This window comes from Mustela nigripes, chromosome 13 (assembly GCF_022355385.1).
Source record: "Mustela nigripes isolate SB6536 chromosome 13, MUSNIG.SB6536, whole genome shotgun sequence".
In the NCBI taxonomy this organism is placed as follows: Eukaryota; Metazoa; Chordata; class Mammalia; order Carnivora; family Mustelidae; genus Mustela; species Mustela nigripes.
Genome location: NC_081569.1, coordinates 72284490 through 72301804, shown reverse-complemented (window position 1 = coordinate 72301804; position 17315 = coordinate 72284490). Strand labels below are relative to the sequence as shown.

The following is a 17315-nucleotide window of genomic DNA, read 5'->3' as shown; positions in this document are numbered from 1 at the left end:
AAAACCACACGTTCTGCTCGTTCACCTGTCTTCAGACTTGCGACATTTCTTGCTCACTCTACTGACCTTGGTGACATGTTGTCTGGTTGTGTTTCAAGGGAGTTATGAGGTACAGCGAAAGGAAACTAGTCCATTAAAAAAGAAACGATGAAACAAAACAAAATAATCCTATCTCCTTGGTTACCTAAGAGTTTGACCCAATCCTAGCCTGATTTACTTGGATAATTAAGGCTTGCTTGGGATTTTAAGTCAGTCGTCAATGTTCACTCTGGGCTAGAGAGACCTGGTTTAAATAATTTGAACAATGTAATATAGCTGACAAGACAAACGTCTGCAGAAGGTAATACCCTTGTGATATTGAGCTCTTAATGTCAATGTTAGCATTTCAGATGACTCATAATGCATTCATTTGGCAAAACGTTTTTCTCAGACTCTTTTTCTCATTGAATACCTACCTACTGGAAACAATTTTTTGAAATTAAATTTTTTTTTTTCTAATCTATTCTTTGGTATCATGGTAACAACAACAACAAAAAGGTTATCTGACTGAATTAAAATTTAAAAAAATGGAATGCATTTTTTCGTACTGTTGCTATATGTAACCTATATTTTATATTTTATATTTAACTTATTTATATATTTATATAAATATTTTATATTTATATATTTATATATATTTAACTTAAACCAAACTCTGGAGTTCGGTAAAATTTGTACTATTATAGTCCAAAATTGAAAGATTTAATTGTTTATTTTTTGAGAATTTCCAGTCTTTCTTCTTGGCCCACTAATATAAATTCATTTCATCGTGGGTTCCAGAGCGCTATTTGTTCGAACAATTGCTGTTTTCTTTCAGGCTTTCTCTTTTTATGAGTACCGACTCAATGCTAGAGTTATGTGCTGGTCAACAATACCAGAAGAAGTATATCCCTTTCCTGAATAGTCTTTCTTAAGTTCTATGTGTGGAAATCATCTATGTTTTAGATTCGCACAGAGAGTCCTACTGGCTCCCTAAGAATTGTACCACCTGTAACAAATGTCACTCACAATTTCAAGGATCTCTGGCAATATGAGATTTAACTTGAACACTGAAATACAACTTGGCTCTACCTGATTACTCTGACCTGGTAAACCACCTCTCTCCTTTGAATCTTCTAAGCTATAGGACATTTGTCTGCAGGCTGCAATGAGGCATGTATACTAGTCATCTTAGCCAAAGAGATGGGTTAGAATGAAAGAACCCTCTGGAGATTTGGGGCCAAAGCATCCCTGCATATCCCTTACCTCCTCATATGCTCCAACAATTACTAAAATTTTTCTGGTCTTTTTGGCTGCTTTGAAGATTTCAGAAATAAGTGGGGGCTGTAGTTTTTTTTCTTTTCCTTTTTTTTTTTTTTTAAGTAGGCTGCATACCCAGCATGGAGCCCAATGCGGGCTTGAATTCACCACCCTGAGATCAAGAACTGAGCTGAGAGCAAGAGTCAGATGCTTGACTGACTGAGCCACCTAGGCGCCCCAAGGCTATAGTTTTAACATATGCTTTTTCAGAACAAAACTAGTTACAGAGCTACTTCAGTGACAGCCTGGTGACTTTACTCTGACCTACCCCCACACCTGGGGTGCTCCATCTAGTTCTACTTTCCCAAGGAATGTAAACTGGATGGCAGCCCCAGTGCCAGGACTCAGTTTATCCCCAGAAATAGAAGGGAAAAAAGGCAACTCACGTGGCTCCACGAAGAGTCTGGTGCCAGCTCCAAAAAACATCTGTCGAGTATCCCAGGAGCACATCGCAATGCTGCCTCACAATTAACCAGCCTCGGGCTGGCCCTAGGGCCCAGGTGAGCACATCTGTGCCCTGCCTCCCCAGCCGGGGTCTCAGCCTAGAGACCCCACAACTCTGAGAACTACAAAGGTGCCCTTGATGAGATCAAGGGGCTGAGTGCACAGCGTCTCAGTTCCTTTTGAAGCTAATAATAGTTTGCTGGATGAGGTTGTGAGCCCAGAATCTCAGCCAGGAAGCATTGGGACAGGGGACAGGGCTGACATAGAGGGAGAGAAGAAGGTGACAGGTACAGGTAGCTGCCTTCAAGATGGTAAATTTAACTTCCAATTTATTGGAAGGCCTGCCCAAGAAGAACATGATAGCTTGGGACCAGGGATGGGGTACTGACTGGTGACATTTCTTATAACAAGTGTCAGGCTGAAGAGGGCTTAGACACAGGTCTCGTTCTCATATTCTGGTTCCTTCTCTTGGGTCACAAATTCTGCTTTTTTATTAGAAACCTAATTTCTTCCCCATCACTCAGACTGAGTCTCACAATAATAAGGAATCTGTCTCCTAATTCCCTGAGCCCAGGAAAAGGCATCCTAAGGATCCAAGGGTTGAACAAGAAGTTGGTAGCCAACAGGGAGCCCAGTAGTGCCATGGGTCATGGATGTGGGTCAGGGAAGCCACTGCTTGCTTTGGACTGTTTTGTTTTCATTTTATAATTTCTCCTGTCTCTGGATCCAGATGCAAGCTTCAGGAGGATACAATAATCATGTGAAATAGAATTTTAAGACTATATGGATTACTCTGTCTCATCACCAGAAATCAAGAGTCTAGGGTTAGAGCCAAAGGGAATGACAGTTGGATAGGGCCATTATTTGCTGTCAAAACTTTAAGGATTGAGGGCTTGACTTGAAATTCTCACTTTCCCTACCTGAGCCTCATGTAATCATATTACACTCCATCATGGCAGGAAGAGAAAACTAAAGAAGTAAATGGAGTATTGCTGAAGAGCACGGGTCAGCGTCCCAGCAGAGGGGCTAAGCATCACTTTCATCTCTTTCCTTCTTCCCTAAGGCTCCCAAAGGCACAGCCTCAGAGATTTGATTCTAACACTGCAGATAATTCTGAATTTCAAGTGGAAATGATTTAAAGGGAAAATGAAACACAATACTTTGTGCTCAGATTCAATTTGCCCAACATCGATCAGACTGCAATCAGCTACAACACGATTGTTTCCCTCTTTCTTTCTAGTCTCTCTCCTTTCAGAGACAACTCCTCAAATTTCACTAGTTCCCTGGAAGCAACAGGCAATCAAGAACCCCTGTAAGATTATGTTTCCTTCTGAGTGGCAGGTGCCATGTTGACACTACTGGATGCTTTCAGGACTGTCCACCTTGCTCCATTCACGTAACTTTCCACTTCTTTATTTCCTCTGAGATAAAATTTAACCATGTAAGGGGCAATGCCTGCAATTATAAAAGCTTCTGAAAAACTACTGTTCTCTGGGCTGGTCCCAGTGACTGACTGTCGGTAGTCACCCAAACTACTTGAATATCACCCCTGGATCTCCAAGCCCTGGAACAGATTATCAGTGGACAATATCCTTAGGAGAGCACCATTACTTCTTTATTGTCCTGAAGTTGGTGGCTGTGATTACATTGGATGTAGTCTCCTGAATTCTACATTCAATGTAGAGTCCTTGGATTCAGGGCTGACAGAAGAGGTGAGCCCATTAACTGCTCTTGGCTGACCCAGACCAGGATGGGGTGTTGGGGATCGACACAAGGGCAAGGTTGGCTTTTATCACCTGAGGGAGAAACGACTATTTTGATCTAACTCCTTCCTTAATAATATTTTTCTTCTTTTTAACCATCTCTCTTCTTACACCATGGCTAGGACTCTCTGTCCTCATAAACAGTGGAAGATTCTCCTCACCTAGAGCTTGCCTTTTCCCTGTTCCCAGTGAGGGAGGGGACCAAAAGCTTGACCAAGGGCTTAGTTCAGGCCATTGTAGAAGGCTTACTGCTATAAATCTTCAGAACTGAGTTTCCATGCATATATAGAATATTTTCCTAAGAGAAACCTAATGAATTTGTCCTCATACTTTACCTTGACTCTCTGGAACAACAAAACAGTGGGTTTCCAGTTTGGAACTTCCTGACTTCCCAAGAAGTTCCATTCATTCAGGATTAGGCTACAAGTCCAGAGGAATATATGCTCTGAGGTAAAATGCATAACCTACTTGGTTCCACGATGAGTCAAGTTCCTCTTCCAAAGACAAGTTGTGCTTCATTACACCACCTCACATATCATTACGAAAAACCTCACTACCTATTTGCCCTCTTCGTCGTCCATGTTTGGAAGGAGTGGGGAGAGCAGAACGAGTATAGCTGGAGACATAAAACTCTGTAGCAGTTTCTGAGGTCTAAACATTATATTCTGGCAGCTTGTTTGATATGTGTTATCTTCTGAGTATTGGCATTTAGGGAAGTCCCTAGTTTTTCTGCTATTACCTCCTCAACCCGTCATCACTTACCCTCGAAACTTGCTTCACAATTATATTTTCCCAAGGGAGAAAGGAATCATTTTGGCTTTGCTAACAAATTTGCTGACAAATGGCTATTGTTAGTGGAAACATAACTATGAGGCTCAAGTCAATCATAAAGGACTATGCCTCAGTTAGAGGTAAAAGAACACGATGGTTGGAGGAAGAGCCATTGATACAAAATATTGGAGGCCACCCAAATGGTCATAATAATCATAGATGACTACCATTTGTATAAGTATTTTGCTACTTACAAATGCCTTGTGTTTATACTACTTCAGCAAACATTTTTGCAACAAACTTCACGAGATGATATTATTAGATGCTTCTTACAGACAAAGTCACTGAAGCTAAGTATGGTTAAGGTAGTGAGTGGCTGGGCTGGGCCTTAATCCAAGGTCTCCAGACTCTAGTTTCCACACATAGAACCCAAGTAATAGATGATAGGACTGGGAGGAGCCTTAGCACTCTTTGACACTTGTCAAAACCTCTGTGATGACACACATGTGACTTGGCAAGTGGGTTGAGTTAATGGATCCATAAGAACATAAGGACAGTTTTGACTCCTTTTCCAGTACCTTAAAAAAAAAAAATCAAATCACAGGGAGGAGCCTGGGTGGCTCAGTCGGTTAAGCATCTGGGTCATGATGCCAGGGTAATCACTGCTCATTTAGGAGCCCGCTTCTCCCTCTGCTCCTCCTCCGACTTGAGCACACACATACTCTCTCTCTGCTTCTCTCTCAAACAAGTAATAAAATCTTAAAAAAAAATAAAATCACAGAATTCTTACTGGGTCATAAGACACTCACAGCATTGGACTTCTTTACTTTTCCTACTAAATCTTCCCTAAGAATTGGTCTTAGATGGTAATCAGAATCATCATGTGCTAAAGCTGGAAGACACCTTAGAAACCCCTTGGCTTACCTAGAGGGAAACTAAAGTTCAGTGAAGTCAAGTCAGAGAGCTTGTCAGTCAAAGATAAGGACTGGATCTTGGTCTTTGAACTCTTGGTCTGACATTCTCACCATCATACTTCCCATTTGCTAGATGTATTTAGTGCAGGTCTGATTATGACCTGGATCTGTAAATGGCGAATGCACAGGTGCTAAGTTGGTTATCTAAAGTTAGTCAGGTGGAAGGAAGACAACACATATTCTCCAGGAAAGATAGTGGGTCACCAGGATCACTGCAACACATACTTCACGCTGGACCTTATCAGAGACTGAGTCCCTGCTCCTCAAACCATTCCTTGCCAAATTACATGTTGGCTAGATCTTTTCAAGTGTTTCCCAAGCTGGTGACTTGGGAAAGTATTTAACAAAGATAATCACTAAACCTGTTGTCACAAGAAGGAGAAAGGAGTCACTTATATGGTTCCACCTCCAGATAGGTTCCTTTGCCAAAGACCAGGGGATCATTTGTGCTGGACAGCACAGCCGATAGACCTCATCTAAAAACTGCCTTGCTTTCTCTTTGGGCAATCCTGGAGCCAGTTGCCAAGTCACGTGATAACTATTGGATGGTATTTCTGTCTATCTCGACTAACCTCTTTGCTCTTCAGACTTGGGGGCTATCCTTCAGGACCAAAGCAGGAGGTGATTCCTTTGTTAAATAGAAATCTGAGCCTTTGCCACGTTACAGTCTGAATGAGAGAGAATGAACTCGCATGCTGAATGAGAGAGACCGGAAAGGAATTTCTTAGTTTGATCCTGAAGGAAGAAAGGTGGAACGCTGGTCATAGAGTAGTGGGTCTCAGTCTTGGGGCTACAGCGAGGTGGCACAAAGATCTAGTGAGTTAAAACCCCCCACTCATTCCTCATTTTAGCAGAATTCCATTTCATGTCCAGTCAGAGCTTTGCATCGTTGTCCAGCATTGTGCAACAGCCAGACTTCTTAGTATAAAATAGAATTAGAGTCTTCAGTGCATTTTAATAACATACTCATGAATATCACATTGTAACATGCTTTCAATGATCTACTCACCCTTAAAAGTGACAGTTAAATTAGCCTCTGTCATCTGTAAAAATCAGAGTCTGTAAGCTTGCCCATGTCACTTATGAGAACCAGGGAGAGAGTATACATTTTCAGATCCGTTTACAGTCCATAAAGGACTGGAGATCATACTTCGAAAATCACTCAAATGGAAAGTGGGTCTCAGTAATAGAAAGATATCAGAAGACCTGAAATCTAGCTGGACCCTATTGCTCACTGGGTGTGTAGTCTTAGCCAATTTCAGGGAGCCTCATTTGCCTTCTTTATAAAATGAGGATAATATCTTCTATATTGGGAGTTCCTAAGATGAAATGAGAGGGTATACATAAAGCACTCTGTAAACTAGAAAGCCTTGGTGGAATGATTGGAATGTTCATTAATGTTAGACTCAGAGAAGATACATTTTACTTGAAGCAAGGGGTGTAATTTCCCCAAGCACAGAGCTTCCCAGGGGCAGGCTGGTAGGGAAAGGTCACCAAGAGAGAACAGAATTCTATTTCTTTGGATCTTAAGATGACAGTGCTCACTTTTTAGGGCTGTGGGTGAGGCCAGGAATCCAAGTTTCTGTCTCCCTTGGTCTTTTCTCAAGGTCAGTTGTGACCTCCATTGCATTCTCCAATCTTCCCTTCCCAGTCCCAGGAAGGACTGGAGTCCTAATGGTGGCCCATGAGCTGCCCCCTTCCCAGGCCTATTACCAACCTGACCTCATTTTCAAATTCTCTCCCTGTCACTTCCACTTTCCTCCAGTCACACAGGCCTCCTCACTCGCATCACCGACCTAGAGGTGCTCTTCCTCCAGATATCAGCACCTGGCTCACTCTGTCACCTCCTCAGGTCTCTGCTCAAATGTCACCTTTCCAGGAAGGCTATCTGTGTGACTCCTCTGTTAAAAACTGCACACCACTCCCTTCTCTCATCTTTTACATTCACTTCCCGCTTTATTTCCTTCATGGGCCGTATTACCACCCAAAATACTATATATTTTATTTATTTATTTGGTTTACCATCTGTCTTTAGCCATTAGAGTGAAAGCTCCAGTAAGGCATGAATTTTTGTCTGCTTTGTTTATGCTGATTCGCTCAGCAGCAAGAAGAGAGCCCGGCGACAGGGACAGGGACTTGTCACAGGTTGGGGAGCTAGGATGCTAGGATGAGGCTTTGCCTCTGCAGGTTCCTAGTAGGCTTTTATTTCTGTTTCCCTTTGCCTTATGCCACAACTGATCATCCATCCATCCATCCATTCATTCAATAGACATTTATTTAGTGCCTTCACTATCTTTGTGGATACAGTGAGGAATGACTCAGAGTCCTTGCCCTCAGGGAACAAAGGAGACAGATGGTCAATGAGCATCTGAAAGTTTTGGGTGGATAGGAGCATATAGAATTAAAACAGGGTAAGGGGACTATAGGAGCTGGTTGGGGAAGGTGTCACTAGAAGTGACATTGAGTAAAGACCTGGAGAAGGAATGGGAGAGAGCTTTGTGAGTCCCTGGGAGAAAGTGGTACCAGGCAAAGACACTGTAGACCACAGGCTCCATTCTGAAACTGATACTTGCCAGAGGGGCGGGGTGGGGAAAGGGCAAATGGGGAAAGGGAAAGAGGAGATACAGGTTTCCAGTTACAGAATAAATAAGCTGTAGCATAGGATAAAGGCATAACAGAGGGAATATAGTCAATGATATTGTAATAGTGTTGTACAGGGACAGATGGTAGCCATGCTTCTGGTGAGCATAGCGTAATGTATAAACTTGTTCAGTCGCTATGTTGTACACCTGAAACTAATGTCACATTGTGTGTCAGCTACACTCAGATTTTAAAAAAATACACTCAGTTCTGGGAGATGTTCATCGTGAGTGAGAGGGAATGCCAAAGACAGGAATGAGAAAGTTATCTCTTGGTAACGCATTGATGAGCCTGGGATTTTCTGGACTCCTTTTTCTCAGGATGATCATTTGGTCATTACCTGGATCTTTCTGAGTATAGGGACCCTCGAGTCCAGGGGTATAGTGTGGGGAATGGGCCTTGCCTGGAGAATACCTCTTTGGGTAACTGGTTTTGGTATGGTGGGGCAGAAGTGCTTCCCTTGGTGAAGGACGGTGGTGGTGAAGATGGTGGTGGGAAGGGAAACAGCCTAACGGTGACCTCAGACTCTGCTGGCGGCTTGGAAAGGAGCCCAGTGTAGAGGGTGGGAGGGGAGGGAGCTGGGCCATGGGAGAAAAGCCTCCACAGGTGCTTCAATCAAACTGGAGTCTCCACAGAAAAGAAACGTCCTTAAGTGCACAGGTGTTGGAATCAGACAGATGATACACATTTTGCCTTTCCTAAGCTCTGTGATCTTGGAGAACCTGCCCTCCACCTGTGAACAGGTGGGTCATAGTTCAGCATGGTCATTGTGAGAAGTGCATAAAATGACATTCATTAATAACGAATGTGCCTCGTCCAGTGGCCTGATACACAGTAGACACCCAGAAAGTGGTAGTTGACATAGTGATGACATATAAAAATACAAGTTGTTCCAAGTGTATCTCAAGAAGATGCTCCTGACGACCATGTGTCTTTTCTAAGCTCCTGTCATTGTCATGGTCAGTAGCACACATTTACACTGTGGCTCTTTAGTCCATGCTTTTTGGTCCTGTTCTCTGGTTCTGTTTTATGAAGTTAAGTGGCATCCCCAGGTTTTCTCTATCCAGAGGGCTGAAAGTTTGATGGATTTGGGGCTGTGGGTTTGTGTAGACCTACTGTTAGCTTTGTGCTACCCAGGAGGTAAGGACTGGTGAAATAAGGACTCAAAAGGAGCATCCAACGGAAAGGAAGCTTCAGAAGGAAGTAGGCTTCTGAGAATATAAAGGCTCTGGGTTTGCGGTGAGGCCTCTTCAATGCCATACTAGTTGGCTAAAAAAGAAAACACCATTCAAAGATATTCTTGGTCCTTCTCTCTCTGGGTGCCCCTTATCTTTTCATTTCAAAGTTTGATGGAACGTATCAGCTCAGTGTTTCTCAAACATCAATTAATCACATCTCTGGATTTTTTTTTTTTTGGTCATATAATTTGCCTAATAGTTTTATTTAAATTTGTTCACTTTTTAATTTAAAATATAATTAAAAGGAAACTTTAAGTCACATGGGTTTGACAAACTAGTTGCCACTATTTTGATATCCATTAAAAGATAACACAATTAAAATGAAAAGTAAGTCTATATACCATATAGAATCAGGGGTTGTACATCAACACTTAGGGAAACACTGGATCATAGCCTCAGGAAACAGAAGGACGTCATTTATTAGGAAGAATGTGGTGAACAAAGGGAGACTAGAGAAATCAGTCACTAACTTCACAGAGAATGTGGATAAACTATTATTTTAGTGAGAAATTTTGATGCCAATGAGGTGTAAGGACAAGGGGCTGAAGTAGTTGAATCTTCAAACCTTTTTTTTTTTTTTTGGCAGAGAGAGAGATGCAGTGAGAGAGGGAACACAAGCAGGGAGAGTGGGAGAGGGAGAAGCAGGCTCCCTGCTTAGTGGGAGCCTGATATGGGGCTAGATCCCAGGGTCCTGGGATCATGACCTGAGCCCAAGGCAGAAGCTTAACGACTGAGCCACCCAGGCGCTCTGAATCTTCAAACTTTTGCTATGATTTTTTTTCTTGTTTTTTAAAATTAGAATTTGTCTGTTCTGACCATGCTAGCACAGCTTTGGATCTCTATCTCTTTCTGGATGCAAAGCCCTACCTTGCTTCTTCTCTCCCTATAGTGTGTGTATGTGGTCTGGGAATGGCCAGCCTGCTCTCCTTCCTTTTTTTTTTTTTTTTTTTTTGAGTATTTATTTCTTTATTTTTAGAGAGAGGAGGAGGGGAGAGAGCGAGCGAGAGCATACGAGCATGGGGATGGGCAGATAGAGAAAGAGAATCCTGAAGTAGACTCCATGCTGACCACAGAGCCCGACACGGGGCTGGATCTCATGACCCTGAGATCATGACCTGAGCCGAAATCAAGGGGCAGCTGCTTAACCAACCGAACCACCCAGGTGCCCCTTGCTCTCCTTCTTTTCCCTCCTCTGCCCTCAATGGTTCCCCTCCTGCACCTCATCCACCTCGGCATTTTTTTGAGAGGAGCCCGCCCCATCACATTGTCCCTCTGCACCTCTCTGTAACCTATGCTTACCTCGGACAACACAAGCTGAATGCCAGGCACCAGGCCAGAGTGTGCGGTCACTTGTCCAGTAGCCCCCTCGGCAGATTTGGGACCACTGACCCCACTGTTAGACTTCCCTAGGACCTTTGGAATGGCGTTTTGTATTTGTTTTTCACCTTTGCTGGCTTAATATTAATATCCACTATCTAACTGGAAGCTACTGCCAAATAGAGACTGCATCTTTTTTTAAAGCAAGACAAGGTTGGATTCAAATGTCACTTATGTGGCACAAAAAGATGCCTTCTGTGATGAGTGCAATCCTTTTGACAACTTGAGCACTGATTCTTTTATAACAGTTAATTAGTGAGTGGCACCAGATCTTCTTAGTGAGGAAGACGAACACCATGAGTCCTTAGGGGATTAGTCCTGTCTGCTTCCTACAGGATTAAAGCATTTCTTAGTTGGAAACATTACACATTCACTTTGTTCTGCTTGGAATCTGGTCTCACTGGGAACCAGAATGTTCCCACTTCCTCACTAGTAACCTAGCTTCCATTTGTAGCTCAATCAATTAGAAGCAGATGCCTGGTTCCTTTTTTTCTGAAGAGAAAGGTAGCAGCACCAGTGACCACCTTCTGGCCTCACCTTCTATGGCCACCGAGCTCGCGCGCGCGCTCTCTCTCTCTCATTCTCAGCCTGAAGAAGGTCAGAATTATTTATATCTGGAGAACTTTGATAGAATCACAGACTCAGATCAGCCTTTTTCCCTATCACTTCTCTCCTAGGGGAGTTAAGCCAATGAATCTGGTCTCTATAGTCTGGCAGGAATCCCACAGATTAGGCAGTTTTTTTCTCAGTTTCTCCAGAGCTGTGTGGGTTCTTTCACAGTCCAGACTCTTTCTATCTCTTCTGTTTTTTAAAGATTTTATTTATTTATTTTAGAGAGAAAGAGAGAGAGAGCGAGCGAGCACGAGTCCAGGGCAGAGGCAGAGGGAGAAGCAGGGTCCCCTGCTGAGTAGAGAGCTGGCGTGGGGCTTGATCCCAGGATCCTGAGATCATGACCGGAGCTGAAGGCAGAAGCTTAGTCAACTGAGCCACCTTAGTGCCCCCAGACTCTATTTTTTTTTTTTTTTTCAGACAAACTTCCTCCTAACTCCTAACGAGGGGACTAACCATAGTTCACCTCTTCCCTCCTTGACACTATTTTGGTGCTATTACTACCCATCACATTTCCTGATATTTCTGCCCCCCGTAAATGGAGGAGCCTCTAAACTCAAAAAGTAAAGAAATGAATTACTTACGTGCTTCCACGGTGAGGCGAATTCCTTTTCCAAAGAAGAGCTTGTTTGTTTGTATCACAGCAATTGAGGCCATTCCAAAAACCTCAGCAGCCCTCCTTGGGAGCTCCTCCTATCACCTTTAGGATGGGAGGGTCTTTAGGGCTCAGCTCTTAGAAAGATGCCCCTCATTGCTTATTCAATGGGTTTATGATGATTTAATCAATCACAGTGTGGGGGGGGGTGAGGGGGCGGGTATTTGCCTTGGGGAGGCTGTTGACTGAGGGGCAGGTAGGAGCCCGTATTCCTACAGCGACCATTTCTAATATAGTATGCTTCACGACATCCTCTGAATTGTTGCTTTCTCTTGTTTTAGATTGCTCTCCCTTGTAGACCCACCCCTAACTCTCAGTCTTGGAAAACCAGCGTTGCTAAGAAGATGGATCTTGGATTCCTGACTGTTCTAGAGTCAAGGCCTTCACATTCCCCAGTGCTACTTTAAGGACAGACAGGGTCTGGCATAACAAGGGGTGAGGGACCAGCGTGAAGCCCTCATGAGCTGCCAGGGATTTATGGTACAGTCAGCACTGGAATGAACAGCTATGGCTGGCGATTGCCTAAAAACAAGTCAATCTCTCTTTGAATTTGTCTTCTTCAACTGCAAAGCCGAGCACTCAGGCAGATCTCTCTAGGGACTTGGATTCAGAAATTCCATATGAGATGGCTCATATAACTCTTACCATAGAATCAACATGAACCAGGACATGTTCTGAAGAGACACCCTTTTTGTGTTCCCCACATGCAGATGCGGGAACATGTTGAAAAGCCAGTTTCATCCGGGGGAGTGAGAGGTCAGCAGCTGGGGGTCCCTTCTGGTCCAGTCAACTTCCTGGTGTCCTTCCTGAGTCCCTGAGTAAAGAGGGGTGGCTCCCCGATGTGCTCATCCCCTGGGGCTTGGCAGCCAGGCTGAGGATTTCCCAGGGAAATGCTCTGCAGTTTTTGTATGGGTCTCTGTGGCTTTTGTAGCACTGTGGGTATCCCGCCGATCACAGTGCTTCAGAGCTTTACAAAAACCTCCCCTGGTTTCACTCTATGTGGCCTCTGAGCACCCCTGGGGCCTGATGTTTGCTTCAAGTCAGGCTGGCAAGATGAAAGGGTTTTGGCTGCCTGCGGGGTGGGGGGTGGGGGTGCAGGCAGGCTTGCCTGGTTGCTTCTGTCTCAGGCTTTTCTGCCTTGTTGGCTGGATCTGCCCTGGAGTTTGAGACCAGAATGTTCATTCAGAAGTCATCACGTCCGTTCCCATCTGTGTTTTCTGGCCAGTCTCCTCTCAGATGGTTTCCCATCGAGGAATCGGTCAGACTTCTGGATGTCTCAAAGGGATTCTACATGCTGTGGGTTGGGCAGAAGATGTCTGTGGTCGGTGAGACTTCTGTGACCTGCTAAGCCTCCCATTCACTTCTGCCTGCCCCACTTTACACCTGAACAGTGTTATATAGTTGACAGAGGGCTATCATGTAAATTTAAAATTTCATCCTCTCCATTGACTCTCTGGTTGCTAAATCCAGGGCCAGTGGGCCATATGGTGCTTTGTGTGATGCCGAAAAGGCAACCACAAATGCAGGGCAAATGCAGAGGCAGCCCCTCGGGCTGGTTCAAGCTTGGCAAACAGATGGCACCTTTGTGTGCTTTATAAAAGCCACCCCTTTCTCCAGCTGATGCAGCCCCGCACCAGGGCCTTGGCTCGGCTGGCAGGGCGAGAGCTGAATTTAGCCTTGCTTGTCCCTTCAGCTGAGTGTCCTTGTGCAAGGCGGGGCCCATACCACAAGATACGGCTACGCTGGCCCAATTCAGTGGATACTTGTTATTTATATTCTTGTCTGACCTCTGGGTTTTGACAAGTTATTCCCTTTTTGAAAACTCCTCTGGGGCCCTCTACACACTAGTCCTGGTTTGCCTGTGATCTCTGTGTCTATCACTGTGAAAACAAAGTGGCATTATTAAATTATAAACATTTAAGGAAAGTGTGCATTTTGCTGCTGTTGCTATCAAAAGGGACCAAGATTTTATTTTTTTTTATTTATTAAATATTTTATTTACTTATTTGACAGAGAGAGAGAGAGACAGCGAGGGCAGGACCGCAAGAAGGGGGAGTGGGAGACTGAGAAGCAGGCTTCCCACTGAGTAAGGAGCCTGACAGGGCTCATTCCCAGGACCCTGGGATCATGACCCCAGCCGAAGGCAGACGCTTAACGACTAAGCCACCCAGGTGCCCCAGGACCAAGATTTTAAAAATGTTTATTTTTGCACTCTCTCTAGAAGATCTTATGCAAATCCATGGCTTGATGAAGTCATCACAATTCTGCTTATAATCTTTGTGACAACTCCTTCCCACCCTACATACGGTTGCATTCCTGTTCCATAAGTTCCAAGCAACTTCATCTTCATATACAGAGTCCAACATTCTTTTGTTGAAAAACAAAACAAAACCAAACAAGCCCCACTGCCAAAAAAACCCCAACCCCCCCCAAAACCAAAAACCAAAGAGTGAAGAGGAAAAAAAAGAAAAGAAGAAATGTTATGCTCTCAGTATATATTTTTAAAGATTTTATTTATTATTTGATGGAGAGAGACACAGGGAGATAGGGAACACAAGCAGGGGGAGTGGGAGAGGGAGAAGCAAGCTTCCTGCAGAGCAGAGAGCCTGATGTGGGGCTCAATCCCAGGACTCTGGGATAATGACCTGAGCCAAAGGCAGATGCTTAACCACCAAGGCACCCAGGTGCCCCTCTCTCAGTATTAATGTAATGGGATGGCTTTGGACAGAAAGCAAGGAAATGTGGGTCTCATGGGGAAGGCCAGATGAGAACAAGGAATTACAGCCTGAACTCTTGAGTAGAACTGGTTTTAGGTGGCAGGGTTTGAAACCGCAGGAGGTGGGTGGTTAACTGTGTGGGATCGTGAATTAAGATACTTGTTAATCCGCCTGAGACCCACTGACCCCTTCCCAGTGCTGGTGTAGGCTTTCCCAAGCAACTACTAAAAGCTGGTTTGAATAGAACTAGTTATAGGAAACAAAAAGTTGGGGATGGAAAAGTAGGAAACTTAGGAGTAATATCAAAACCTAAACCAGGCAACCTTCTGGGTCTGGGGCAGTGAATCTTACAATCCCCTGGCTGTGGTAGAGAGATCTGGGGTAATGAATCCTGATGAGAATGTGCCTGTGTGGCTTCCACCTCTTCACTCCCTCCCTACAACAGAAGTGTGTGCTCAGGTACTTTACCCCATGACTCTGCAAGTCCTACTACAAGCAGAGTATACATCCCATTGTGTTGACTTTGGGGCTTGGCCCTGCTTGGACTGATAGAACATGGCTGGAAGTGACAGCATGCGAGGCTCCAAGAGAAGTCCCATCATGGATTTTCACCAGCACTATTAAACCGCTTTCTTCTGCGATGAGACCAGTGTGCTCTGCGAAGTCACTGCTGCTTCATTCTGGGTCCTAAAAAGAAGACATGCTGGGAAGAGCTGAATCCAACTCACATCTTGAAGTCAGGTCCAGCTGGACTGCAGAACAGTGAGCAAAAGCAATATATGTTGGTTGTTGTAAGCAACTGGCGATTCGGGATTGTTACAGATCATCATCACAGTGGAAATAGCTAATTAATACAGATGCCAAGCCTTAGGGGGGATCTTGGCTATGAAATTACATGCTTGAAATTATTGGAAGCTCCCCATTCTCTTCAGGATGAAATGGTATGGAACACAGGCTTTTGTCTATACATCTTGTACTTTTCACTTGCTCCCTTGAACTCAGCTGCCCTGAACAACTTGCTTCCTGAAAGCTCCATGTCCTTTCATACCTCTTTGCCTTTGCTATGCGATTGCTTTTGCCTGAAAAGCCCAGCTCTTCTTCGGGTCCCCAATTTGGATCTTACCCACTTCCTTATCTCTTATTCATTTTCTGGCCTGAGCTTTGCTGGTGAATTCTCTGATAACAGAAGACCGCACTGTGTTATACCCACCCTTTCCCTCCGTTTCCCTGCAACAGAGGTGTGCAGAAGAGAGTTCATCAAAATCATTTTTCTCTCTTTCAATAGGTAGAGACCCTTGAGAGAAGGGATTTGTCTGGTTCATCTCTGTATATCTCCGGAGCCTCAGTGAGTGCTCAGAAAGTGTCTTCTGAATCCATGCTAAGGATGAAACAACTCACGTTCAGAGAGGATAAGTGAGGAAGTGACACAGCCATGGCCAGAACCTACACATTCCTGACTCCGGGTCCCTTGCTCTCTCGCTGGCACCAGCCTGCCTTATGGAGTACTACTTAGGCTTGTGTAGTGGAGCCTAGCAACATTCCTTGTAAGCAAGTTGATTTTTAACATTAGCCCGAGCTAAGTATCATCGGGAAGGTAAATTTGTTGTGATTTGCTACACACCGTGAAATATATTCTAAAGTCACAGAGAAACGAGTTTCACCTGGTCTACATTCAAATCACATTCTTTTCCACTCATGTGAGTCATCAAGGATCACTTGTGTCTCTGTCTCTGGAGAGGAAGCCTGGAAGGTCAGAGCTGGGGAGACCTCAGTGATCATTAATATTCACTTCCTTGGGTGTTCAGGTGCAAGTGTCTAGAAAGACCCAGAGAGGCTTCATAACTTCTCCAAGAGACCTAGTTTCAAAGAAGCATGCAAGAAATCAAATACCCCAGTGCCTAGTCCTGTGTTATTTTTTGGCACAGTAGGCAGATACCTGGCCTTTTTTGGTTTTTGTTTTGGCATTGATCATTTGAAAGTATCTCAGTCCCATAGCTGACCTCCTTCCCTGAAGTGGCCAGAGACTGCTGGACAACCTGTCATTTTCTTTTTCTCTGTGGTGTCACGGTGTCGTATGAGACGCTTCTATGTGGGAAAGGGGAGGAACAGACACAGTGTGGGTGTATCTTAAAGTTCAGCTCTTTCTGGAAGGATGCTGAGCCCCATTCTCTGTGCTGGGCAACCTCATTCTCAGGGTGGGGGTAGGCGGGGTGTGTGTAGAACAGAAGAATTGGAAACTGTGTAGAAACTGGGCTTCCATGGTATTATCCAGTCCCAGCTAAGACCAGGTCCCATGCTTAGAGACTCTTAGAGACACTTTGAGAAAACTCATGGGAAACCAAGGCAAAAATGAAGTAAGTGTTGGTCAGGGCATCCTGCAGGTTGGAAATATTTGGGATTGTGGACTTTGAACTAGCTTTATTTATTTCTACCCCAGTGTATTGACATGTATTCTGAGGGTTATAGACAAACTGCAGGGAATTCAAAGGAGAATATCAGGCTGTTGAAGGTACTTTATATCCCCTACAGGAAGGAACTGCTAGAAAACATGGGGAAGTGTAGACGGAAGGAAGGGAGATACTGGGGGTGTTTGATCATATTCAAGTATCTGTCAGGGCAGAGCTGGCTTATTAGAAGGCAGCTGGATTCTCAGGTGTACTTAGGCATTCCATCTATTCCAATATGCTGGTTTGGTTAAAAGATATGAGAAAACTCTGGCCTTACATGTATACGTAGTTTGAAAAGTGATGTTAGTTGCCATGTGGAATCTGAAACCATATTAATGAACT

The 17315-nt window shown here is 44.2% G+C and overlaps 2 gene segments (V, D, J or C); both read right to left on the bottom strand.

The window, feature by feature from the left end:
• LOC131999778 (T-cell receptor alpha chain constant-like) overlaps positions 1 to 17315 on the bottom strand; it is a 380650-nt gene that overhangs the window by 88931 nt on the left and 274404 nt on the right.
• LOC131999786 (T cell receptor delta constant-like) overlaps positions 1 to 17315 on the bottom strand; it is a 67910-nt gene that overhangs the window by 5667 nt on the left and 44928 nt on the right. Inside the window, 1 exon segment of the C gene segment in view lies at positions 11739 to 11789. Coding sequence covers positions 11739 to 11789 — 51 coding nt within the window.